Raw genomic sequence first — 26,343 nt, forward strand, 5'->3', positions numbered from 1 at the left:
AGCACGCTGCAAAAGTCGGTTGACGACATGAGACGACCGGCAAACCAGTTAGTACCTGTACAGGCGTCTCAAACACCGTCAGGGGCTGTAAAACGCCCTTTGCCTCAGTCGGTCGACACAGACCCAGACACGGACACCGAATCTAGTGTCGACGGTGAAGAAACGAACGTATTTTCCAGAAGGGCCACACGTTATATGATCACGGCAATGAAGGAGGCTTTGCATATCTCTGATACTGCAAGTACCACAAAAAGGGGTATTATGTGGGGTCTGAAAAAACTACCTGTAGTTTTTCCTGAATCAGAGGAATTGAATGACGTGTGTGATGAAGCGTGGGTTACCCCTGATAAAAAACTGCTAATTTCAAAGAAGTTATTGGCGTTATACCCTTTCCCGCCAGAGGTTAGGGCGCGCTGGGAAACACCCCCTAGGGTGGACAAGGCGCTCACACGTTTATCCAAACAAGTGGCGTTACCGTCTCCTGATACGGCCGCCCTCAAGGATCCAGCTGATAGGAGGCTGGAAAATACTCTAAAAAGTATATACACACATACTGGTGTTATACTGCGACCAGCAATCGCCTCAGCCTGGATGTGCAGTGCTGGGGTGGCTTGGTCGGATTCCCTGACTGAAAATATTGATACCCTGGACGAGATGCACAGAGGGATATCTGCACTCTGGCATCAAGAGTAAGTGCGATGTCCATATCTGCCAGAAGAAGTCTATGGACACGACAGTGGTCAGGCGATGCGGATTCCAAACGGCATATGGAAGTATTGCCGTATAAAGGGGAGGAATTATTTGGGGTCGGTCTATCGGATTTGGTAGCCACGGCAACAGCCGGGAAGTCCACCTTTTTACCTCAAGTCCCCTCCCAGCAGAAAAAGACACAGTCTTTTCAGCCGCAGTCCTTTCGTTCATATAAGAACAAGCGAGCAAAAGGACATTCATATTTGCCCCGAGGCAAAGGAAAGGGTAAGAGACTGCAGCAAGCAGCCCCTTCCCAGGAGCAGAAGTCCTCCCCGGCTTCTGCAAAGGCCTCAGCATGACGCTGGGACCTTACAAGCGGACTCAGGGGCGGTGGGGGGTCGCCTCAAGAATTTCAGCGCACAGTGGGCTCACTCGCAGGTGGACCCCTGGATCCTGCAGGTAGTATCTCAGGGTTACAGGTTGGAATTCGAGAAGTCTCCCCCTCGCCGGTTCCTAAAATCTGCTTTGCCAACGTCTCCCTCAGACAGGGCGACGGTATTGGAAGCCATTCACAAGCTGTACTCTCAGCAGGTGATAATCAAGGTACCCCTTCTACAACAGGGAAAGGGGTATTACTCCACGCTATTTGTGGTACCGAAGCCGGACGGCTCGGTCAGACCTATTCTAAATCTGAAATCTCTGAACCTGTACATACAAAAATTCAAGTTCAAGATGGAGTCATTTAGAGCAGTGATAGCGAATCTGGAAGAAGGGGATTTTATGGTGTCCTTGGACATCAAGGATGCTTACCTTCATGTCCCAATTTGCCCTTCACACCAAGGGTACCTCAGGTTCGTGGTACAAAACTGTCATTATCAGTTTCAGACGCTGCCGTTTGGATTGTCCACGGCACCCAGGGTCTTTACCAAGGTAATGGCCGAAATGATGATCCTTCTTCGAAGAGAAGGTGTATTAATTATCCCTTACTTGGACGATCTCCTGATAAGGGCAAGATCCAGAGAACAGCTGGAGGTCGGAGTAACACTAACTCAAGTAGTGCTCCAACAGCACGGGTGGATTCTGAATTTTCCAAAATCCCAACTGATCCCGACGACACGTCTGCTGTTCCTAGGGATGATTCTGGACACTGTTCAGAAAAAGGTATTTCTTCCGGAGGAGAAAGCCAGGGAGTTATCCGAACTAGTCAGGAACCTCCTAAAACCAGGGACAGTGTCTGTGCATCAATGCACAAGAGTGCTGGGAAAAATGGTGGCTTCTTACGAAGCGATTCCATTCGGCAGATTCCATGCACAAATTTTTCAGTGGGATCTGCTAGACAAATGGTCCGGATCGCATCTGCAGATGCATCAGCGGATAAAATTGTCGACAAGGACAAGGGTCTCTCTGCTATGGTGGTTGCAGAGTGCTCATCTGTTAGAGGGCCGCAGATTCGGCATACAGAACTGGGTCCTAGTGACCACGGATGCCAGCCTGAGAGGCTGGGGAGCGGTCACACAAGGAAGAAACTTCCAGGGCGTGTGGTCAAGCCTGGAAACGTCTCTTCACATAAATATACTGGAACTAAGAGCAATCTACAATGCTCTAAGCCTGGCAAAACCTCTGTTTCAGGGTCAGCCGGTGTTGATCCAGTCGGACAACATCACGGCAGTCGCCCACGTAAACAGACAGGGCGGCACAAGAAGCAGGAGGGCAATGGCAGAAGCTGCAAGGATTCTTCGCTGGGCGGAAAATCATGTGATAGCACTGTCAGCAGTGTTCACCACATGATTGTAGTCCATTGGGAAAGACCAATGGTGGACATGATGGCGTCCCGCCTCAACAAAAAACTGGACAGGTATTGCGCCAGGTCAAGAGACCCTCAGGCAATAGCTGTGGTTGTTCTGGTAACACCATGGGTGTACCAGTCAGTGTATGTGTTCCCTCTTCTGCCTCTCATACCCAAGGTACTGAGAATTATACGGCAAAGGGGAGTAAGAACGATACTAGTGGCTCCGGACTGGCCAAGAAGGACTTGGTACCCGGAACTTCAGGAGATGCTCACGGAAGATCCGTGGCCTCTACCTCTAAGAAGGGATCTGCTTCAGCAGAGACCGTGTCTATTCCAAGACTTACCGCGGCTGCGTTTGACGGCATGGCGGTTGAACGCCGGATCCTAAGGGAAAAAGGCATTCCGGAAGAGGTCATCCCTACCCTGGTCAAAGCCAGGAAGGAGGTGACTGCACAACATTATCACCGCATTTGGAGAAAATATGTTGCATGGTGTGAGGCCAGGAAGGCCCTGACAGAGGAATTTCAACTGGGTCGATTCCTACATTTCCTGCAAACAGGATTATCTATGGGCCTCAAATTAGGGTCCATTAAGGTTCAAATTTCGGCCCTGTCGATTTTCTTCCAGAAAGAATTGGCTTCAGTTCCTGAAGTCCAGACTTTTGTAAAAGGAGTACTACATATACAGCCCCCGGTTGTGCCCCCAGTGGCACCGTGGGATCTTAATGTAGTTTTGGATTTTCTCAAATCCCATTGGTTTGAGCCACTCAAATCGGTAGATTTGAAATATCTTACATGGAAAGTAACCATGCTACTGGCCCTGGCTTCAGCCAGGAGAGTGTCGGAATTGGCGGCTTTATCGTATAAAAGCCCATATCTGATTTTCCATTCGGACAGGGCAGAATTGAGGACGCGTCCTCATTTTCTGCCTAAGGTGGTATCGGCGTTTCACCTGAACCAGCCTATTGTGGTGCCTGCGGCTACTAGCGATTTGGAGGATTCCAAGTTGCTGGACGTTGTCAGAGCATTGAAAATATATATTTCAAGGACGGCTGGAGTCAGAAAATCTGACTCGCTGTTTATACTGTATGCACCCAACAAGCTGGGTGCTCCTGCTTCTAAGCAGACGATTGCTCGTTGGATTTGTAGCACATTTCAACTGGCACATTCTGTGGCAGGCCTGCCACAGCCTAAATCTGTCAATGCCCACTCCACAAGGAAGGTGGGCTCATCTTGGGCGGCTGCCCGAGGGGTCTCGGCATTACAACTCTGCCGAGCAGCTACGTGGTCGGGGGAGAACACGTTTGTAAAATTCTACAAATTTGACACTCTGGCTGAGGAGGACCTGGAGTTCTCTCATTCGGTGCTGCAGAGTCATCCGCACTCTCCCGCCCGTTTGGGAGCTTTGGTATAATCCCCATGGTCCTGACGGAGTCCCCAGCATCCACTAGGACGTCAGAGAAAATAAGAATTTACTCACCGGTAATTCTATTTCTCGTAGTCCGTAGTGGATGCTGGGCGCCCATCCCAAGTGCGGATTGTCTGCAATACTTGTACATAGTTATTGTTACAAAAAAATCGGGTTGTTTATTGTTGTGAGCCATCTGTTCAGAGGCTCCGCTGTTATCATGCTGTTAACTGGGTTCAGGTCACAGGTTGTACGGTGTGATTGGTGTGGCTGGTATGAGTCTTACCCGGGATTCAAAATCCTTCCTTATTGTGTACGCTCGTCCGGGCACAGTATCCTAACTGAGGCTTGGAGGAGGGTCATAGGGGGAGGAGCCAGTACACACCACCTAGTGGTCAAACTTTTAAATGTTGTGCCCTGTCTCCTGCGGAGCCGCTATTCCCCATGGTCCTGACGGAGTCCCCAGCATCCACTACGGACTACGAGAAATAGAATTACCGGTGAGTAAATTCTTATTTTTTGAGTATGAATAGTTAGATAAGTGCCTATTGCATATGAGTCTGTATACGGTAGATCTGTTTTAACATGATTCAGTAATATGTTCTCCTACATACATGAAATGTAGTTGTAGTCGATGTGCTCATATTGCTTATTATACTAATGTATAACCTGTGACTGACTGCTAGTGTGATTGCTGACTTTACTATACTGTCAATTTTGTTCTATTCCGATCCTCTGCTGGTGCTTGGGTAGGGTTGGATTGTATGTCACTTTAAATAGCTTAAAGTGATTACAGTCACAAATTGTGTAGTACACTGTGGAAGTGTTGATTATTTATCATGTCTAAGAGCGGCAAGGGTGAGGAAAATACACTCACAGCAACACCAACACTCACATCATGTTTGTCTTGCAAAGCTGTGTTAACCTCTCAGGATCTGGTTCAGGACGGTTTGTGTGCAAATTGTTTTAGCTTTCACCAGGGGTTCTTGAAAAATACAAGACCGATTCAGGTGCAGGTTGATCCACCTTGGGCTATGTTTGCACAGACTTTATCCAGTATAGCTTAATGCAGAGGTTCTCAAACTCGGTCCGCGGGGGCACACAGTGCATGTTTTGCAGGTCTCCTCACAGAATCGCAAGTGAAATAATTAGCTTCACCTGTGGACCTTTTTAAAATGTGTCAGTGAGTAATTAATACACCTGTGCACCTGCTGGGTTACCTGCAAAACATGCACTGTGTGTGCCCCCGAGGACCGAGTTTGAGAACCTCTGGCTTAATGGATCATTCCTACAAATCCGGTACCAGGGATATGTTACACGATTAACCCTTATATGCAGTTTCCCACCTGTGGTATATCCCTTCCAGCAGCAGCCTCTCCAAAAAAACAGGCTGATAAGCCAGTGGTAAGTAAATCTTCATTCTCACAGGCTATACATGATTCAGATGAGGATTCATCGGAGGATGAAAGCTCAGTTAACTCTACTTTGGCATACGAAGAGGAGGAGGAAGGTCTCAACTCAGTGGATATTGCGGAGTTAATTAAAGCAGTCAAAGCCATTCTATCCTTAGAGGATTCAGCAGAGCCTGTGTTAAAAACCAAGGCACCTGTGTTTAAACGTCCCAAAACAATTAAGACTGAGTTTCCAGGGTCAGATCAGCTGACGGAAATTATGGAAGAGGCTTGGGCTATGCCCAATAAGAAGTTTAGAATTCCTAAGAAATGGAATTCCAATTATCCTCTTCCAGCTGGGGATTGTTTAAAAAGGGAGGTGGCTCCCAAAGTAGATACGCATGTGTTTCGATAAGTGCGGAAATCTACATTACTTTTTCCTTCAGCATCATTAAATGATGTCACGGATTCGAGAGTGGATGTTTTTTTAAAAACCATGTTTTACCTGTCTGGGGCAGTCATAAGGCCAGCCATGGCTTCAGCTTGGATGCTTCGGGCCTTATACAGACAGATACTGGTTCAGGCAAAAGACATTCTTCGGGGAAAACCAGTCCAGATCCGCTCGGACAATGCGACGTCAGTAGCGTACCTCAACCATCAGGGAGGGACTCGCAGCCGAAAAGCGATGTAGGTAAGTCACATACTAAAGTGAAACAAAACCAAAAACCTGGCGCTGTGATTTATACAAATGTTATGCAGCTGCTCTCTAAGGGGCTATTGGTATATACGCCCCTAATATAAAGAACAATAAAGAAAAACCAAGAGAGCGCTAGTTCACATTTGATGTGGATTTTTTATTTGTATTAAATGAAAAAACAATATCTAAAACAATTATACGGGCGCAACAGTCGCAATTAATGAGGAGCAGATGATTAATAGTCAGAACAATTGTTACCAATCATTATAGCTCATTTGAAAGCCAACACATAGGAGGCTTATTGTCCGTATAAGTATATACAGGAAAACCATCATCATCTGGTTACATTCTGATACATGGACTGTTACAATATAACTAAGATTGGAAAGAGCTATACTACACAGGTTTCATTCATTTGGAGAGATCTTTTTATATTTAAAATATAAAACCAATATTGTATCCATGTTCAGTCCAATATATTTATAGATTATGGCTAATTTGTGAAGTATTTATTCATTGGAACACAGTCTAATTATAGATTCATGCATATTGTTTTTTATATATAGGGGAGTTATCCTGTTTTAGAATTATTGTTTTTTTATGTGATAAGAGTGTTTCTGTCGGCCGACAATAAGTATAATTGTTTTAGATATTGTTTTTTCATTTAATACAAATAAAAAATCCACATCAAATGTGAACTAGCGCTCTCTTGGTTTTTCTTTAACATACTAAAGTGGGCAGAACTTCAACATCCAGCCTTGTCCGCAGTATTCGTTCCGGGAGTCCTAAACTGGGAAGCGGACTTTCTCAGTCGACACGCCATTCAGGCAAGTGAATAGACTCTACACCCGGAGGTCTTCCAGACTCTAGTAGACAAGTAGGGGTTGCCAGAGATAGATCTCATGGCGTCCTGTCTGAACAACAAGGTGCTCGCATACGGGTCAAGAACAAAGGATCCCGGAGCGATCTTTGTGGATGCCCTGTCAGTGAGATGGGACTTTCATCTGGCATATGTGTTTCCTCCAATCACCCTGTTACCTAGGGTGGTGAGAAAGATAAAGCAAGGAAAGGGTGCCGTGATACTAATGGCTCCACCAGGCAGAAGGCATTGGTACATAGATCTGCAGAGAATGTCGATGGAGGTTCCACTTCTGCGCCCTCAATGTCCAGATCTACTGATGCAGGGTCCTTGTTATCACAGACATCTGGATCGACTGTCTTTGACGGCGTGGCTCTTGAACCCTCTATCCTGAAGCAAGAGGATTCTCAAAATGGGTAATTGAAACAATGCTCAGAGCAAGGAAACCCTCCTCACCGAATATGGCAAACCTATATTCATTGGTGCAGTGAAAGTAAAATGGACCCTAGTTTCTTCAGTCTCCTGGGTCTTAGCATTCCTTCAGGAAGGAGTGGATAAAGGTTTGAAGGTGGCTTCCTTGAGAGTGCAAGTGTCTGTATTGACCGTATGGTTCCAAAAGAAAATTGCCAACTTACAGGATGTACGTACTTTTCTCTTACGTCCTAGAGGATGCTGGGGACTCCGTAAGGACCATGGGGTATAGACGGGCTCCGCAGGAGACATGGGCACTATAAAGAACTTTTAGTATGGGTGTGCACTGGCTCCTCCCTCTATGCCCCTCCTCCAGACCCCAGTTAGATCTTGTGCCCAGAGGAGAGAGGGTGCATTACAGAGGAGCTCTCCAGAGTTTCTGTGATAAAGAATTTTGTTAGGTTTTTTATTTTCAGGGAGCACTGCTGGCAACAGGCTCCCTGCATCGTGGGACTGAGGAGAGAGAAGCAGACCTACTTAAGTGATAGGTTCTGCTTCTTAGGCTACTGGACACCATTAGCTCCAGAGGGAGTCGGACCGCAGGTCTCACCCTGCCGTTCGTCCCAGAGCCGCGCCGCCGTCCTCCTCGCAGAGCCGGAAGATAGAAGCCGGGTGAGTATTAGAAGAAAAGAAGACTTCAAGGCGGCAGAAGACTTCAGATCTTCACACAACACACACAGAGCAGGCACAGATGGGCGCAGGGGGGGCGCCTTGGGCAGCAGTAAACCTCAAGGCTGGTAGATTGGTACACATTAGGCTGCGGAGGCAGTAAATTGTTAAACCCCCGCCATTTTTTGCAATTTAGAGCGGGACCGAAGCCCGCCGCTGGAGGGTGCAGAGCTTGATCCCTCAGCACTAACCAGCGCCATTTTCTCCACAGAAGCTGCAGAGAACGCTGGCTCCCCGGACTCTCCCCTGCTGAACAGATCGGAGGGCTGAAAAAGAGGAGGGGGGCACATTACAGGCGCAGTGAGTGGGAAAGTGGTTAATTATAACTAAAAAGCGCTATCTGGTGTTATTCCAGTATAAGGGGCGCTGGGTGTGTGCTGGCATACTCTCTCTCTGTCTCTCCAAAGGGCCTAGTTGGGAATTGTCCCTTTATAGTTATATCCCTGTGTGTGTGGGGTGTCTGTACGTGCGTGTCGGCATGTTTGAAGCGGAAGGCTCGTCCAAGGAGGAGGTGGAGCAGATGAGTAGTGAGTCCCCGTCGGTGGTGCCGACTCAAGAGTGGATGGATATGTGGCATATGTTAAATGCAAGTGTGGCATCATTACATAAGAGACTGGACAAAGCAGAGTCCAGGGAGACAACAGGGGGCCAATCCACGGATTGGACCGACTCACAGGGCCCTTCAGGGTCTCAGAAACGTCCCTTGTCACAAATAGTAGACACGGATACCGACACGAAGTCTGACTCCAGTGTCGACTACGATGAAGCAAGATTGCACCCTAGGGTGACCAAAAGTATTCAGTGTATGATAATTGCAATAAAGGATGTTTTGCATATCACTGATGAACCCTCTGTTCCCGACACGAGGGTACACATGTTTAAGGGAACGAAGGAGGAAGTAACCTTTCCCCCATCTCATGAACTTAACAAGTTCTTTGAAAAAGCTTGGGAAACTCCAGATAAGAGACTGCAGATTCCCAAAAGGGTTCTTATGGCGTACCCTTTCCCTACGCAGGACAGGGTACGTTGGGAATCCTCTCCCAGAGTGGACAAGGCTGTAACACGCCTGTCCAAGAAGGTGGCGCTGCCGTCTCCAGACACAGCGGCCCTCAAGGATCCTGCAGACCGCAGGCAGGAGACTACGTTAAAGTCTATTTATTCCCATACTGGTGCTTTGCTCAGACCGGCCATTGCGTCGGCATGGGTATGTAGCGCAGTTGCAGCTTGGACAGTTACCTTGTCAGCTGACCTTGATACCCTAGATAGGGATACCATTTTATTAACTTTAGCCCATATTAAGGACGCGGTCTTATATATGAGAGACGATCAAAGAAACATTGGATTGCTGGGTTCCAGAGCCAATGCCATGGCTATTTCTGCGAGGCGAGCCTTATGGACCCGCCAATGGACGGGTGATGCGGACTCAAAGCATATGGAGGTTTTACCTTACAAGGGTTAAGTGTTGTTTGGGGATGGGCTCGCGGACTTGGTTTCCACAGCTACAGCGGGTAAATCTACCTTTTGTTCCCCAACAGCAAAAGAAAACTCCACAGTATCAGATGCAGTCCTTTCGGTCGCAAAAGTCCAGAAAAGGTCGGGGCTCCTCCTTCCTTGCCAGAAGTAAGGGTAGAGGAAAAAGAACACCTGCTTCAGCTGGTTCCCAGGAGCAGAAGTCCTCCCCGGCTTCTACAAAATCCACCGCATGACGCTGGGGCTCCCCTGCGGGAGTCCGCACTGGTGGGGGCACGCCTTCGACTCTACAGCCAGGTCTGGGTTCGGTCAGACGTGGATCCTTGGGCGATGGAAATTGTTTCCCAAGGCTGGAATTCGAAGAGGTGCCCCCGCGCCGATTTTTCAAGTCTACCTTACCAGCTTCTCCCCCAGAGAGGGAAGTAGTGTTGGCTGCAATTCAAACGCTGTGTCAACAGCAAGTGATTATCAGGGTTCCCCTGTGCCAACAGGGAAAAGGGTATTATTCGACCCTGTTTGTGGTCCTGAAGCCGGATGGTCCGGTCAGGCTCATTTTAAATCTAAAATCCCTAAACCTGTTCTTGAAACGATTCAAATTCAAGATTGAATCGCTCCGAGCTGTAATATCCAGCCTGGAAGGGGGGGATTTTATGGTGTCACTAGACATAAAGGATGCTTACCTTCATGTCCCCATATATCCCTCTCATCAGGAGTACCTGAGATTCGCTGTACAGGACTGTCATTACCAGTTTCAGACGTTGCCGTTTGGGCTTTCCACGGCCCCGAGGATTTTCACCAAGGTGATGGCGGAAATGATGGTGATCCTGCGCAGAGAATGAGTCACAATTATCCCATACTTGGACGATCTCCTGATAAAGGCGAGATTCAGAGATCAATTGCTGAGGAGCGTGTCGCTCTCCCTGAGAGTGCTCCAACAGCACGGTTGGATTCTCAATCTGCCAAAGTCGCAATTGGTTCCAACGACTCGACTATCGTTCCTAGGCATGATACTGGACACGGAACTAAAGAAGGTTTTTCTCCCGTCGGAAAAAGCCCAGGACCTCCAGAACATGGTCAGAGACCTGCTAAAGCCTAAAAGAGTGTCAGTTCATCAATGCACTCGAGTTCTGGGAAAAATGGTGGCCTCATACGAGGCCATTCCCTTCGGCAGGTTTCATGTGAGGACATTTCAGTGGGACCTTCTGGACAAGTGGTCCGGGTCCCATCTACAAATACATCAGAAAATAACACTGTCCCCCAGGGCCAGGGTGTCTCTCCTATGGTGGCTGCAAAGTGCTCACCTTCTAGAGGGTTGCAGGTTCGGCATTCGGGACTGGGTTCTGGTAACCACGGACGCGAGCCTCCGAGGATGGGGTGCAGTCACCCAAGGAAGAAATTTTCAGGGACTGTGGTCAAGCCAGGAGGCTTGTCTGCACATCAACGTGCTGGAATTAAGGGCCATATACAACGGCTTTCGACAAGCGGAGAATCTTCTTCGCAACCTACCGGTTCTGATTCAATCAGACAATGTCACAGCCGTGGCTCATGTGAACCGCCAAGGCGGGACAAGGAGCAGAGTCGCGATGGCGGAAGCCACCAGGATTCTTCGCTGGGCGGAAAATCACGTAAGCGCTCTGTCAGCTGTCTTCATTCCGGGAGTGGACAACTGGGAAGCAGACTTCCTCAGCAGGCACGATCTCCATCCAGGAGAGTGGGGACTTCATCAAGAAGTCTTTGCAGAAATAACGGGTCTCTGGGGAATTCCTCAAATAGACATGATGGCGTCACGCCTCAACAAGAAGCTTCGGAGGTATTGTGCCAGGTCCCGGGACCCTCAGGCGATAGCAGTAGACGCCCTGGTAACTCCATGGGTGTTTCAGTCGGTCTATGTGTTTCCTCCTCTTCCTCTCATCGCAAAAGTTTTGAGGATCATAAGACAAAAAAAGAGTACAGACAATACTCATTGTTCCAGACTGGCCTCGAAGGGCCTGGTACTCAGATCTTCAGGAAATGCTCATAGAAGATCCTTGGCCTCTTCCTCTCAGGGAGGACCTGTTGCAGCAGGGGCCCTGCGTGTTCCAAGACTTACCGCGGTTGCGTTTGACGGCATGGCGGTTGAACGCCGGATCCTAGCTGGGAAAGGTATTCCGGAGGAAGTCATACCTACTCTAATTAAGGCTAGGAAGGAGGTGACTGCGAAACATTATCACCGTATCTGGAGGAAGTATGTCTCTTGGTGTGAAGCCAAGAATGCTTCTACGGAAGATTTTCATCTGGGCTGTTTTCTACACTTCCTACAGACAGGAGTGGATATGGGCCTGAAGTTAGGCTCCATTAAGGTGCAGATTTCGGCCCTATCTATATTCTTTCAGAAGGAATTGGCTTCTCTCCCAGAAGTCCCAACTTTTGTAAAGGGAGTGCTGCACATCCAGCCTCCTTTTTGTGCCCCCAGTGGCACCATGGGACCTGAACGCGGTGTTGCAGTTCCTTAAATCACGCTGGTTTGAACCTCTTCAAACAGTTGAATTAAAATTTCTCACTTGGAAGGTGGTCATGTTGTTGGCCTTGGCATCTGCAAGGCGGGTGTCCGGGTTGGCGGCCTTGTCTCACAAGAGCCCCTATTTTGATTTTCCATGTGGATAGAGCAGAGTTGAGGACTCGTCCTCAATTTTTGCTTAAAGTGGTGTCTTCATTTCATATGAACCAACCTATCGTGGTGCCTGTAGCTACGAGTGACTTGGAGGACTCCAAGTCCCTGGATGTAGTCAGGGCCTTAAAGATTTATGTAGCCAGGACAGCTAGGGTTAGGAAAACAGAGGCTCTGTTTGTCCTGTATGCAGCCAACAAGATTGGCGCGCCTGCTTCAAAGCAGACTATTGCTCTCTGGATCTGTAACACGATTCAGCAGGCTTATTCTTTGGCTGGATTGCCGTTACCAAATTCGGTAAAGGCCCATTCCACTAGGAAGGTGGGCTCTTCTTGGGCAGTCTCTGCATTACAGTTGTGCCGAGCTGCTACTTGGTCGGGTTCAAACACTTTTGCTAAATTCTACAAGTTTGATACCCTGGCTGATGAGGACCTCGCGTTTGCTCAGTCGGTGCTACAGAGTCATCCGCACTCTCCCGCCTGGTTTGGAGCTTTGGTATAAACCCCATGGTCCTTACGGAGTCCCCAGCATCCTCTAGGATGTAAGAGAAAATAAGATTTTAAACCTACCGGTAAATCTTTTTCTCCTAGTCCGTAGAGGATGCTGGGCGCCCGTCCCAGTGCGGACATATTTCTGCAAGGCTTGTATATAGTTGTTGCTTACATAAAGGTTATGTTACAGTTAAGATCCGTCTTTGACTGATGCTGTTTTTTGTTCATGCTGTTAACTGGTTGCATAGTTCCAGGTTATATGGTATGATTGGTGTGGGCTGGTATGAATCTTGCCCTTAGATTAACAAAGTCCTTTCCTCGTATTGTCCATCTCCTCTGGGCACAGTTCTCTAACTGAGGTCTGGAGGAGGGGCATAGAGGGAGGAGCCAGTGCACACCCATACTAAAAGTTCTTTATAGTGCCCATGTCTCCTGCGGAGCCCGTCTATACCCCATGGTCCATACGGAGTCCCCAGCATCCTCTACGGACTAGGAGAAAAAGATTTACAGGTAGGTTTAAAATCTTATTTTTTCCAGGGAATACTGCGCATTCAACATCCGTTTGTTCCTCCTACATTGCTGTGGGACTTAAGTTTAGTCCTGAAAGCCCTTCAAGTAGCTCCATTTGAATCACTTAATAAAGTGGTCTTAAATGGTAGACAGCTTAAGTTCTTTTTCTACTGGCTATGGCGTCAGCTAGAATAGTATCAGATTTAGGGGCATTGTCATGTTGTTCCCCCATTTCTGATTTTTTTTTTTTTTTTTTTTTTATCGAGATAAAGCAGTTCTCAAAACTAGGTCTGGTTATCTTCCTAAGGTGGTGTCTGAGTTCCACCTTAATGAAGAAATTGTATTCCCGGCTTTTCAGGTAGCGGGACTTTCTGTGGGAGAAGCGTCGCTGGACGTAGTCCGGGCATTAAGAATCTACGTAGATCGTACTAGTGCCATCAGAAAGACAGATTCTCTCTTCATCCTCTATGGATTTCACAAGATAGGATGGCCTGCTGATAAGTAGACACTGGCGAGGTGGCTTCAAATGACTATTTCAGAAGCATATTCTTGAGCTGATCTCCCTGTTCCGGGTAATGTCTGTGCTCACTCTACACGTAAGGTAGGTCCTTCATGGGCAGCACAACGTAGTGCTTCAGCAGAACAGATATGTAAGGCAGCCACATGGTCTCCCATTAACACATTCATTAGACATTATGCCTTAGATACTTTTGCCTCTCAGGTCGCTGAATTTGGGCGAAGGATTCTCCTGTCCAATCAGGAGCATCCCCATCACTAAATTGCTTTGGGAAATCCCATTGTTATCCTGTGGATAACTGGTGGACCCTGCCGGAGAAATGTTATGGTAAGAACTTACCTTTGATAACTGTATTTCTCCTAAGTCCACAGTATCCACAGGGATCCCACCCTGACGCACCTGATTTGAGGATCCTTTTACTCACTAACATCTTCCTTCTTGTACGGAAGGGTGTGCATGTGTGTTCTTCGCACCTGATTAGGGTTCTCTATGATGCTCCTGCCTTGAGCTTTGGAATACAACTGATTTGCCTGAGTCAGGAGGCGGGGATATATGGACGGCCCCGTTGCATGCTGGGAGGCTGAAAAACTATGACCGATTGGTGCAAATCCGCTGTTGCTTCATCTTATCCCATTGTTATCCTGTGGATACTGTGGACTTAAAAGAAATACCGTTATCAACAGTAAGTTTTTACCATAACGTATATTTTTTTGTGCTCTCTGTACTTCGGGGAGGTTTTATCTCCGCGTGCGGCTGAGCAGGCGGTGCGGTCTCTACTCTAGAGGACACCATCCCTGTGTGCCCCGTACTAGGTGGTTTGGTCGGTACTCTGCTTCAGGTCTCTCTATGGCCCATTTCGCCAGTGCCAGATTAATGTCCACATGGGCCTGGAGCTGAAATTCATGAAGGGCCTATTGTGTGTCAATGCAGCAGAGCTGGATTAAGGGGGGGTAGCCAGGGTGCGTTATTTCTCGGGAGCCCCGCGTGCCTGCCATCAACCACCAGCCAATTGAACGTATTATTCTTTTTTAATGAAGATATTCAATAGCCTAATGGCCAGGCCCCATGTGTTCAGTGGTTTCCTCCAACTCTCCCATCGTGCACCTTGAAACTGAGACACCTGGGACAGAGAGAGAGAGCGAGAGGCACCTGGGGCAGAGAGAGCGAGAGGCACCTGGGGCAGAGAGAGCGAGAGGCACCTGGGGCAGAGAGAGCGAGAGGCACCTGGGGCAGAGAGAGCGAGAGACACCTGGGGCAGAGAGAGCGAGAGACACCTGGGGCAGAGAGAGCGAGATACACCTGGGGCAGAGAGAGAGTCAGAGACACCTGGGATAGAGAGAGAGTCAGAGACACCTGGAGCAGAGAGAGAGAGACATGGAGAAAAGAGAGAGATGTGGAGAAGAGAGAGACACCTGGAGCAGAGAGAGACATGGAACAGAGAGAGAGAGACGTGGAGCAGAGAGAGAGAGAGAGACGTGGAGCAGAGAAAGAGACATGGAGAAGAGAGATACTTGGAGAAGAGAGAGACGTGGAGCAGAGAGAAAGAGACATGGAGCAGAGAGAGAGATGTGGAGCAGAGAGACATGGAGCGCAGAGAGAGAGAGCAAGAGACACTTGAAGCAGAGAGACATGGAGCAGAAAGAGAGAGAGAGAGAGAGATACTTGAAGCAGAGAGAAAGAGACACTTGGAGCAGGGAGAGAGACCCGGGGCAGTTAGAGATAGAGAGAGACGTGGAGCAGAGAGAGACATGGAGCAGAGAGAGAGAGGAAGATGTGGAGCAGAGAGAGAGACGTGGAGCAGAGAGAGAGACGTGGAGCAGAGAGAGAGACGTGGAGCAGAGAGAGAGACGTGGAGCAGAGAGAGAGACGTGGAGCAGAGAGAGAGACGTGGAGCAGAGAGAGAGACGTGGAGCAGAGAGAGAGACGTGGAGCAGAGAGAGAGAGAGCAAGAGACACTTGGAGCAGAGAGACATGGAGCAGAAAGAGAGAGAGAGAGCAAGAGAGATACTTGAAGCAGAGAGACATGGAGCAGAAAGAGAGAGAGAGCAAGAGATACTTGAAGCAGAGAGACATGGAGCAGAAAGAGAGAGAGAGAGATACTTGAAGCAGAGAGAAAGAGACACTTGGAGCAGGGAGAGAGACCCGGGGCAGTTAGAGATAGAGAGAGACGTGGAGCAGAGAGAGACATGGAGCAGAGAGAGAGAGGAAGATGTGGAGTAGAGAGAGAGACGTGGAGCAAAGAGAGAGAGAGAGAGAGGGAGATGTGGAGTAGAGAGAGATGTGGAGCAGAGAAAGAGAAAGATACATGGAGAAGAGAGAGAGATACATAGAGCAGAGAGAGATACGTGGAGCAGAGAGAAGGAAACATGGAGCAGAGAGAGACCTGGGGCAGAAAGAGAGAGAGCAAGAGACACTTGAAGCAGAGAGACATGGAGCAGAGAGCGAGAGAGAGAGAGAGACTTGGAGCAGAGAGAAAGAGACAATTGGAGCAGGGCGAGAGACCTGGGGCAGTAATGGTGCCTATACACTTGTGCGATGCCCCGCAACATCGCAGGGCATCGCACCGGTAGTTCAGGTGCGATGAAATCGCACCTGAACTGCCAAAGTTATTACCATGCGATCATGCGATAGGTCGCATGGTAATCACGTGATGATCACGTCACCACTGAGTGGGAGTGGCCCGGCGGGTGCCCATCGCAGTGCAATATATTGCATGTGTTAAAAAAAACACATGCGATCGCACTGCGATGCGATAAATATTAAGTGCAGCACATAATATCATGAGATGCGACATTCGAGCAGTGTGCCCGCGCATCGCGTCACATGGTACCTTAAATGTGCATACAATCCTTCCATTTATCTCACAGATGCGATTGAAATCGAAGTATTGTACCTGATATCTCACAAGTGTATGGGCTACAATCAGTAGCGGATCTTGCCACGGGCAAGCAGGACTTTTGCCCGGGGCGCCGCCTTCCAGAGGGCGCCGGCGCCATCCGGAGGGCGCCGCATCATGGCCAGATCCGCTACTGTACCCTCAGCCGCTGTGCTCCCTGCTGTGACCCTCGCCGCTGGTTCCCTTCGTGGAGGGGACCTTTGTTGTGCGGTGCGCGATTACGTCATCGCGGCACCGCACAGCATTGTGGCACATAATTGACCTCTAGTGTCTATGCTGATCCGAGGAGAGGAGCGGCGCCGGCGGCTGTCTGCAGTGGTCTGGAATCAGGAGCGGGGATAGTAAGTATACATTTTTATTTTTTTTTCTCTTCCAGCGGCGCTAAAGGGGGCACAAATGGGGGCGTAACTGACCATGCCCCCATATGAAGCCACGCCCCTATCGTTTTGCTCAGGGCGCCACAAAGGCAAGAACCGGCCCTGGCTACAATAGAGAGAGAGAGACGTGGAGCAGAAAGAGACACTTGTAGCAAAGAGAGAGACCTGGGGCAGTTAGAGAGAGAGAGAGAGGGGGGGGGGGCAGTGAATGAGGAAATTAATCTTGGGAGTGTAGGTGAGGCAGTAAATGAGGGATGGGATAATGAGAAGTGACATGGCAGGCAGAGCGTTTGGGGTTGTGACAGGCTGGATGGAGTAGACAGGACACCGGAGGTGGGTGACGGCTGTATGGGGGCCCGATAAATGCCGGCGCTGACCCCACCTGCTCTGCTTACCTCATACCTGGCTGTAGCAGCTCCCACTCTTTCGCCAAAGCCTACCGCGGTTCTGACGTGCCAATGGAGGGGGCGTGTCTGAGGAGTCAGGACACTAGCACAGTCAGCGGTTCCCCTTCCTCCAGGTCTCAGCACATTTCTTCCGTTTTTTCAGCAGCTCCCCTCCGTGCGCCGCACTGCTTGATGACTGCCCTTCCTCTCGGAGCTCACAGGTCTGCGGGCATTGAATGAGGCGCAATGCATACCCCAGCTTGCTGCTTTGCGCCGACTCTGGGTGGGTGATCAGTATGCTTAATAAGCCTTGCTCCAGCATCCCGCACAGGCCGGCGCCCAGGGATTATGCCCTGGCATCGTTACACCACTGCTGCCATGATGTTGCCACCAGATACCACTCTAGACGCGGGGCATAGAGCAGCCAGTGACAAACAGCAGCTGCAGAACACCTCACACCACTGTTTGGCAGCATATTAAATATTTTTAAATAGAGGACTGGCCGCTAAAGCAGCAGGACAGGACTACAGATGAAGCAGGGAGCATGAGACTGAGACAACGCTGCGCGCGGTCCAGTGGGCAGAGCTTCGGCTGATAGGGTGCTCAGTAACGTTGGGCCATGGGGCGGAGCTTAACATGGGCCAGCGGTGGAGATCGGGTGAAAGGGGAATCGAGTGGAAGAACCAGGGGGCGGAGCTTAAGGTCCGGATTCACAGCTTTGGATGCTGTATGTGAGAGCAGAGGAACTATTCAGGTACAGCAGCAGATGGACTAAGGGGGCGGAGCTTATCGCGGCCGGGGGGCGGAGCTTATCACGGACCTGGGTGTAGATTGCTTTGGGGAGACACTGAGGGTGAGAGGTTGGTTGTGCAGGGCTGCTAGTGGCTTGGGAGGGGATGGGCAAAGCTTTGGACTGGACTGGCGGAATGCTGTTTGTGATTACAGGAGAAAAGTTTTTTTTTCTCCTGACAACACTATCTGCGTTGCTGGAGATCCTGTGGGCCTATTTTCAGTGGGGGCTTGGAGCTGCAGCTCCATCCGCCCCATTGTTAATCCGGCCCTGCATTTCGCTCATGGCCTTGTGTCACCGGTCTATTGTATTTCCCATTGGAGTGACAGCTGGCCCTCTGTACGATCTCTTGTACTCGCATTGCGCATCCTGTGTTGTTGCTTTCTCTCCTCTGGGGCAGGGAGGCTGGGGGAGGACAGGGATGGGTGTTGTATTGAGGCTGCATTACGGCTTATCTTGGTTGAGGTCTCTCCCTGAGTCAGGAAGTTATTCAGTGGTGGAGAGGCGATGAGTCTGTACTGTGGCCCTGTGTTATCTACCTTATACTATACAGACCAGTGCCCTCAGCCACTTTCCTTACTCCATGTTACCCCTGGTGTGATGGGGAGCCCCGGAGGTTGGGGAGGGTGCTGCTTATAGTATATTAGTTGTGTAGGGACACGTCTGCCTCCTGAGTGATACTATATATCCGTTGTCGCCTGCCGGTCAGTGTATGCGGAGCGTCCGCTTGGCTCTGTCCTACTCTCCGATGACGCTCTGTCACTTACTCTAGTCATGTGTAAACACTTGGCGCCTTTGTGTCTTATACTGTGTTTTCATCTGTATAACTCTGTCTTCAAGTACCCCCAACAGGTCATGTTTTCCAGCTCACCCAGCAGGTGCACAGGTGCAGTCATTACTCACTGACACATTGTAAAAGATCCACAGGTGGAGCTAATTGTTTCACTTATGATAGAGGGGCAGATGTATTAAGCCTGGAGAAGTTATGAAGCAGCGATGAGTGCAGGGGGATAACACACCAACCAATCAGCTCCAGTATGTAAATTGACAGGAGCTGATTGGCTGGTGCGTTATCACTTCTCCAGGCTGAATACGTCCGCCCCTCTGTAAAGAGAGCTGGGAATGTGAATTGCTGGGGGAGGGGGTTTCCGTCCTTGAGGACCGGTTTGGTAACCACTAGTATAACGGAATGTATTATACAAACATCATTTATAACACCTATATATATAGTATATTACAGAGAATGAGTCACTGTAGTGCCAGTGGAGCTTACAATCTGCACTTCCTACGATGTGTATTTTACGTACGGACATGCGTAATTCAGGTTCTCTCTCTCTCTTCAGGTGGCAGCCAATGCTCATATTCCTGCAAACTACCTTCTTAAAATATGCGAGCGCATTGGACCTATTCTAGACCAGGAGATCCCGCAGAGCGTTCCTGGCGTGCAAAGCCTTCTGGGAGTAGGCAAGCAGTCGCTGTTACGAAGAGCGAAAGGTAACGGTTGTGCGTTCAGTATGGGCGATAGATGGCGACATTTGAGTGGAGGGGATATTGTATTCCTGACGTTGCGCTGCCGATCTATAGTAACTGCAGCATAGTTTTTATCTATCTCCCTTTTCTTTGCAGACTGCAGAAACTCGCAATGGAAACCATCCACCTTCGCAGCTTTGCACAGGGGCCGGCCCCCAGAACATCCCGCTGGCTACGTGAGACCACTCAGTGTTGGTACGTTAATTACACGAGGCAATGTCCAGGATTACATGTGTCTGCTACCCTGCGGCGCTGTCACGTAGATCACACGGGCGCTGCTCCTTTACATCCTGAGAGCTTACACGTGGATGATCAGCGTGTTTCATGTGATCTATATGTGGCCCTGGTGAAATGCTGCCGGGTAACATACATGTTGCAGTCTAATGCATGGCTTTGTCTTACCCTCTGATTCCAGCAAAAGTCGCCTCTTCCAGAGCCCTGACCGGCTGCGCCCGGTTCCACAATATCTTCCCCTGTTCATCGTATCAGCACATGAAAATGCACAAGAGGATTCTGGGCCACCTGTCGTCTGTGTATTGCGTGGCGTTCGACCGCAGCGGGAGGCGTATCTTTACTGTAAGTGTATGTGATCAGGGTAGCACCACATCTGTGTGACATGCCCTGCTGGGAGTACTACAGGTCACAGCTGTTACACAAGGCTGGGAGTGGTGGTCTCTATCTTCTCATATCCAAGGTTCCTGCCTTGTGCATAGTAAGATGGTGCTAACGATGTCTATCTCGTTGTGTAGGGATCTGACGACTGCCTGGTGAAGATATGGGCCACCGAGGACGGCAGGCTCCTCTCCACTCTGCGGGGGCACTCTGCTGAGATCTCGGACATGGCGGTGAACTATGAGAACACGCTGATCGCGGCTGGCAGTTGTGACAAGGTGGTGCGCGTGTGGTGTCTCCGCACCTGCGCCCCGGTGGCCGTGCTGCACGGCCACACAGCGTCCATCACTTCCATACAGGTAATCCCGTGCTGCGTCCTCTGCCCCGGTTCCCTTTTGGTTGCTTGGTCCTCACTAGAAGAGCCACTCAGAGGTAGTCACAAGAACAGGCGGAGGCATCCCAAGTGATGAATGATACAAGTGTCAGGGTCTGATAAGTGGTGGAATGCCGCGGCTGGCAACGTATGCTCCACCGCTGCGGCTTGTGGGGAAAACATGCGATGCGACATCTGGAACGGCTAATTGTGACCATTCCGAGAATTGGATTGCTTCCCCTTAGCGTTCATTGTCTTCCATGACGCGTATAGTAGGAAGAAATGTGAAATCGGTTGGTGGGAACCCTGATAAGGAGCACTACAAGTCTGAGCTTACCTCGGTCAGATGAATGTTTCCTAAAATATTTGCTGAAGATGCACAAAGGAGGCGGGGGCGGGTCCACGCGGTGTCTAGTCTCTTCTTGCCGTGGTCTCTGGTTGTTCCCTTATAAAGCAGAAATGATTCTTTATGCACAGACATTACGTCAGAACCAGAGTCCTCTGTGGCCAGACACAAGATAATAGCCCCGGTCGCTGTGACTCCGGCTCTGTCCAGGGAACATCTCAGAGGAAGGACAGACGCTGGATCCAGTGATTGCTCCATTGTTACGTGTGCGCTTCTGTTCTCTCTGTACCAATTACTGACTAACGCCGTCCGTATCCATATTTATTATTGTAGTTTTGCCCGGCAACAAAAGGAAAAACTCGATACCTCACTTCTACTGGTGCTGATGGGACAATCTGCTTCTGGCAATGGATCGTGGACACGATGACATTCGAGTAAGACGATCGCTCCTTTTCCCGTGCGCTGTGAGCGGTAACTGTGTTAGTGTACAGATCAGCGGGACGGATTCTTCCGCAAAGTTACATCCGTTTTATAAACGCTCGCTTAGGAAATATGAAACGACTGCTGTAATTATATAGTAATTATATATTACGGGTTCTCTGTAGATCGTATGAAACAAATACACGTCTTGTCTCCATACAGTGATCACCCTCTGAAATTCGCGGAGAGGTCCAGGCCGGGGGTGCAGATTTCCTGCTCCTCCTTCAGTTCAGGTATTTCCAGCAATGTCTGACTCTTATCACTTGTCATCCACCTGTGTTCCTCTTTTTCTGTAGACTTAGGGGTCTATTTACTAAGCCTTAGATGGAGATATAATGGTCGGAGATAAAGTACCAGCCAATCAGCTCCTAACTGTCATTTTTCAAACCCAGCCTGTGACATGGCAGCTAGGAGCTGATTGGCTGGTATCTCCCTTTAAGGCTTAGTACATAGACCCCTGAGTGCCTTAGAGGAAAGGATTCTCCCTCAGCTCTGTGATACAGCTTTCCTGTCCTTCAGGTGGAATGTTCATAGTTACCGGCAGCACCGATCATGTGATAAGAATATATTACCTGGGCTCGGGGGAACCGGAGAAGATTGCAGAACTGGAAGGTCATGTGGTAAGTTACCGCTGCCACTTACCAGGGAGGTGGGGCTGTAATAATGGTACCTACCAGTTCTCTGATCCCAGCGTCTGATGTGTGATTAGTAACCGTCTCCTTTCCTCGTTTTCCAGGATAAAGTGGTCGCCGTTCAGTTCTGTAATAACGGAGACCGGTGAGTGCGATATAATTCCCGCTGCTTCCCCATAACGGTGATTTGATTCTCTTGCTGATCTATGAAGTGTAATACTCGGCCTCCCAGTGCCGGATAATAGACCGATACAGCCGCTCTTCTAGCTTCCTCTCCTACTTACTGTGAACATGTAAATGAGATGTGTCCCTAGCACCTCCTACCACGCAGAACAGGTAGCGAGTGGTTAGATACAGTATCTTGGGTAGTGGATCCAACAGGGGCCTGAATGTGTAAAGATCCAGCAGCCCACTTCCTGGGTGGCCGTACCCTGCAGACCCCACTCTTTCTGTGAATGCGACTATGCCCCCACACACCCTCCTGTGTTCAGTGTCCCCCCGGGGAAGTTACCTGTGTAGTGACAGAGGCTGTAATACTGCTACACCAGGACATGGGGATTGTTACAATGACCCATCCCCTTATTTCCCAGCCTGCCTCTCCCCATCCAGTTTACCATCTCTGACTTCATTCTCCCCAGTCATGGCCCTCATCTGGACCTCCGCCCTGGGCCTTATCCTCTCCTGTCTATCCTGCTACCTCGTACCCTCTGCCTGTTCCCATCTTGCCCACCTCCCAAATCTCTCCCTCTCATCAGTCACTGTCCTCTCTGAAAGTCATTTTCCAAATGTATGCTCTCAAATAGCACTGCCACTCACAGCCGCCACTGGTGCCGGTACGCTGCCACTCACGGCCACTGCTATTACCGGTACTCTGCTGCGCTGCTGCTATTGCCGGTACTCCACCGCACTGCCACTCACAGCCGCCACTAGTGCCGGTACTCCGCCGCACTGCCACTCGCAGCCGCCGGTTCTCTGCCATGCACAGCCACTGCTATTACCGGTACTCCGTCGCACTGCCACTCACAGCCGCCGGTTCTCTGCCATGCACAGTTGCCGGTACTCTGTCGGAGTAGCCCAGCATCCAGTAATAAGCGGTCTATCATTGGAGTGTCGTTGTGGCCGGGTTTGTTGGTGAGGTCCCAGCTGAAGTCAGTGGTTACATCTGTACCCCCTATGTTAGCAGGTGTTGCAGATATCCCAGCTTATCCTTACGCTCCGTCTGGTAGGACCTGTGTGTCTGCCTCTGTTATATTATGTCTATTGCGGGTATTGTATATACATTCCTCTTCAGCATATACAGTGGTGTAGTAGATGGGTGTTACTGACGTCCGCTCTCTGCAGTCTGATTATTGCTCTGTTAGTAACTGATGAGCGCCACATACTAGCGGTGTGAGATTACTGTATATATCCAGTTCCCGATACATTCCCCAGTGAGGAGGGAATACCGCCCCGGCTCCGGTCTCCCTGTAACCGTCGCATGTAATACTGAACAGGATCCATCATCCGGCCGTATGGTGATCATACATTGTAATTACTGCTAGGACCAGATGGTGGGGTGTAATTACTGCTAGGACCAGATGGGGGGTGTAATTACTGCTAGGACCAGATGGTGGGTTGTAATTACTGCTTCCCTCCAGATGGTGGGGTGTAATTACTGCTAGGACCAGATGGTGGGGTGTAATTACTGCTAGGACCAGATGGTGGGGTGTAATTACTGCTTCCCTCCAGATGGTGGGGTGTAATTACTGCTAGGACCAGATGGGGGGTGTAATTACTGCTAGGACCAGATGGTGGGGTGTAATTACTGCTAGGACCAGATGGTGGGGTGTAATTACTGCTTCCCTCCAGATGGTGGGGTGTAATTACTGCTAGGACCAGATGATGGGGTGTAATTACTGCTTCCCTCCAGATGGTGGGGTGTAATTACTGCTTCCCTCCAGATGGTGGGGTGTAATTACTGCTAGGACCAGATGGAGGGGTGTAATTACTGCTAGGACCAGATGATGGGGTGTAATTACTGCTAGGACCAGATGATGGGGTGTAATTACTGCTAGGACCAGATGGTGGGGTGTAATTACTGCTAGGACCAGATGGTGGGGTGTAATTACTGCTTCCCTCCAGATGGTGGGGTGTAATTACTGCTAGGACCAGATGGGGGTGTAATTACTGCTTCCCACCAGATGGTGGGGTGTAATTACTGCTAGGACCAGATGGTGGGGTGTAATTACTGCTAGGACCAGATGGTGGGGTGTAATTACTGCTAGGACCAGATGGTGGGGTGTAATTACTGCTTCCCTCCAGATGGTGGGGTGTAATTACTGCTAGGACCAGATGATGGGGTGTAATTACTGCTAGGACCAGATGGTGGGGTGTAATTACTGCTAGCACCAGATGATGGGGTGTAATTACTGCTAGGACCAGATGATGGGGTGTAATTACTGCTAGGACCAGATGATTGGGTGTAATTACTGCTAGGACCAGATGATGGGGTGTAATTACTGCTTCACTCCAGATGGTGGGGTGTAATTACTGCTAGGACCAGATGATGGGGTGTAATTACTGCTTCACTCCAGATGGGGGGGTGTAATTACTGCTTCACTCCAGATGGTGGGGTGTAATTACTGCTAGGACCAGATGATGGGGTGTAATTACTGCTAGGACCAGATGATTGGGTGTAATTACTGCTAGGACCAGATGATGGGGTGTAATTACTGCTTCACTCCAGATGGTGGGGTGTAATTACTGCTAGGACCAGATGATGGGGTGTAATTACTGCTAGGACCAGATGATTGGGTGTAATTACTGCTAGGACCAGATGATGGGGTGTAATTACTGCTAGGACCAGATGGGGGGTGTAATTACTGCTAGGACCAGATGATGGGGTGTAATTACTGCTTCCCACCAGATGGTGGGGTGTAATTACTGCTAGGACCAGATGGTGGGGTGTAATTACTGCTAGGACCAGATGATGGGGTGTAATTACTGCTAGGACCAGATGATGGGGTGTAATTACTGCTAGGACCAGATGATTGGGTGTAATTACTGCTAGGACCAGATGATGGGGTGTAATTACTGCTAGGACCAGATGATGGGGTGTAATTACTGCTTCCCTCCAGATGGTGGGGTGTAATTACTGCTAGGACCAGATGATGGGGTGTAATTACTGCTAGGACCAGATGGGGGGTGTAATTACTGCTAGGACCAGACGATGGGGTGTAATTACTGCTTCACTCCAGATGGTGGGGTGTAATTACTGCTAGGACCAGATGGGGGTGTAATTACTGCTAGGACCAGATGATGGGGTGTAATTACTGCTTCCCTCCAGATGGTGGGGTGTAATTACTGCTAGGACCAGATGGTGGGATGTAATTACTGCTAGGACCAGATGGAGGGGTGTAATTACTGCTAGGACCAGATGGAGGGGTGTAATTACTGCTAGGACCAGATGGTGGGGTGTAATTACTGCTAGGACCAGATGATGGGGTGTAATTACTGCTTCCCTCCAGATGGGGGTGTAATTACTGCTAGGACTAGATGGGGGTGTAATTACTGCTAGGACCAGATGGGGTGTAATTACTGCTAGCACCAGATGATGGGGTGTAATTACTGCTTCCCTCCAGATGGTGGGGTGTAATGACGCTGCTCCCCTCCGGATGGTGTGGTGTAATGACGCTGCTCCCCTACAGCTGGTGGGGTGTAATGACGCTGCTCCCCTCCGGATGGTGGGGTGTAATGACGCTGCTCCCCTCCGGATGGTGGGGTGTAATGACGCTGCTCCCCTCCAGATGGTGGGGTGTAATGACGCTGCTCCCCTCCGGATGGTGTGGTGTAATGACGCTGCTCCCCTACAGCTGGTGGGGTGTAATGACGCTGCTCCCCTCCGGATGGTGGGGTGTAATGACGCTGCTCCCCTCCGGATGGTGGGGTGTAATGACGCTGCTCCCCTCCGGATGGTGGGGTGTAATGACGCTGCTCCCCTCCGGATGGTGTGGTGTAATTACGCTGCTCCCCTACAGCTGGTGGGGTGTAATGACGCCGCTCCCCTCCACATGGTCAGGTGTAATGACGCCGCTCTCCTCCGGATTGTCGGGTGTAATGACGCTGCTCTTCTCTTGCAGGCTGTGCTTCGTCAGCGGGAGCAGAGACGGGACGGCGCGGATCTGGCAGTACCAGCAGCAGGAGTGGAAGATGGTTGTGCTGGACATGGCAGCCAGGATGGCCGGGTAACCTCCGTGTAATGTAGGGTGGTATGCTGGTGAATGTTATATAATCTCTATGAGGAGCTGTGGCATAGTGATCGCAGTAGCGGGTAA

General features: G+C 49.7%; 1 protein-coding gene across 6 annotated transcripts in view; it reads left to right on the forward strand.

Moving 5' to 3' along the window:
• The window catches only part of BRWD3 (bromodomain and WD repeat domain containing 3), a 132,614-nt gene that overhangs the window by 16,258 nt on the left and 90,013 nt on the right, over positions 1–26,343 (forward strand). For all 6 annotated transcript variants that reach the window (XM_063938407.1, XM_063938408.1, XM_063938409.1 and 3 more), the window contains exons 5-13: positions 19,401–19,551; positions 19,684–19,782; positions 20,003–20,163; positions 20,337–20,558; positions 21,252–21,352; positions 21,561–21,631; positions 21,918–22,018; positions 22,135–22,175; positions 26,149–26,253. In XM_063938407.1, coding sequence (XP_063794477.1) covers positions 19,401–19,551; positions 19,684–19,782; positions 20,003–20,163; positions 20,337–20,558; positions 21,252–21,352; positions 21,561–21,631; positions 21,918–22,018; positions 22,135–22,175; positions 26,149–26,253 — 1,052 coding nt within the window. The remainder of the gene's footprint in view (positions 1–19,400; positions 19,552–19,683; positions 19,783–20,002; positions 20,164–20,336; positions 20,559–21,251; positions 21,353–21,560; positions 21,632–21,917; positions 22,019–22,134; positions 22,176–26,148; positions 26,254–26,343) is intronic.

The sequence above is a fragment of the Pseudophryne corroboree genome, chromosome 8 (assembly GCF_028390025.1).
Source record: "Pseudophryne corroboree isolate aPseCor3 chromosome 8, aPseCor3.hap2, whole genome shotgun sequence".
Taxonomy (NCBI): Eukaryota; Metazoa; Chordata; class Amphibia; order Anura; family Myobatrachidae; genus Pseudophryne; species Pseudophryne corroboree.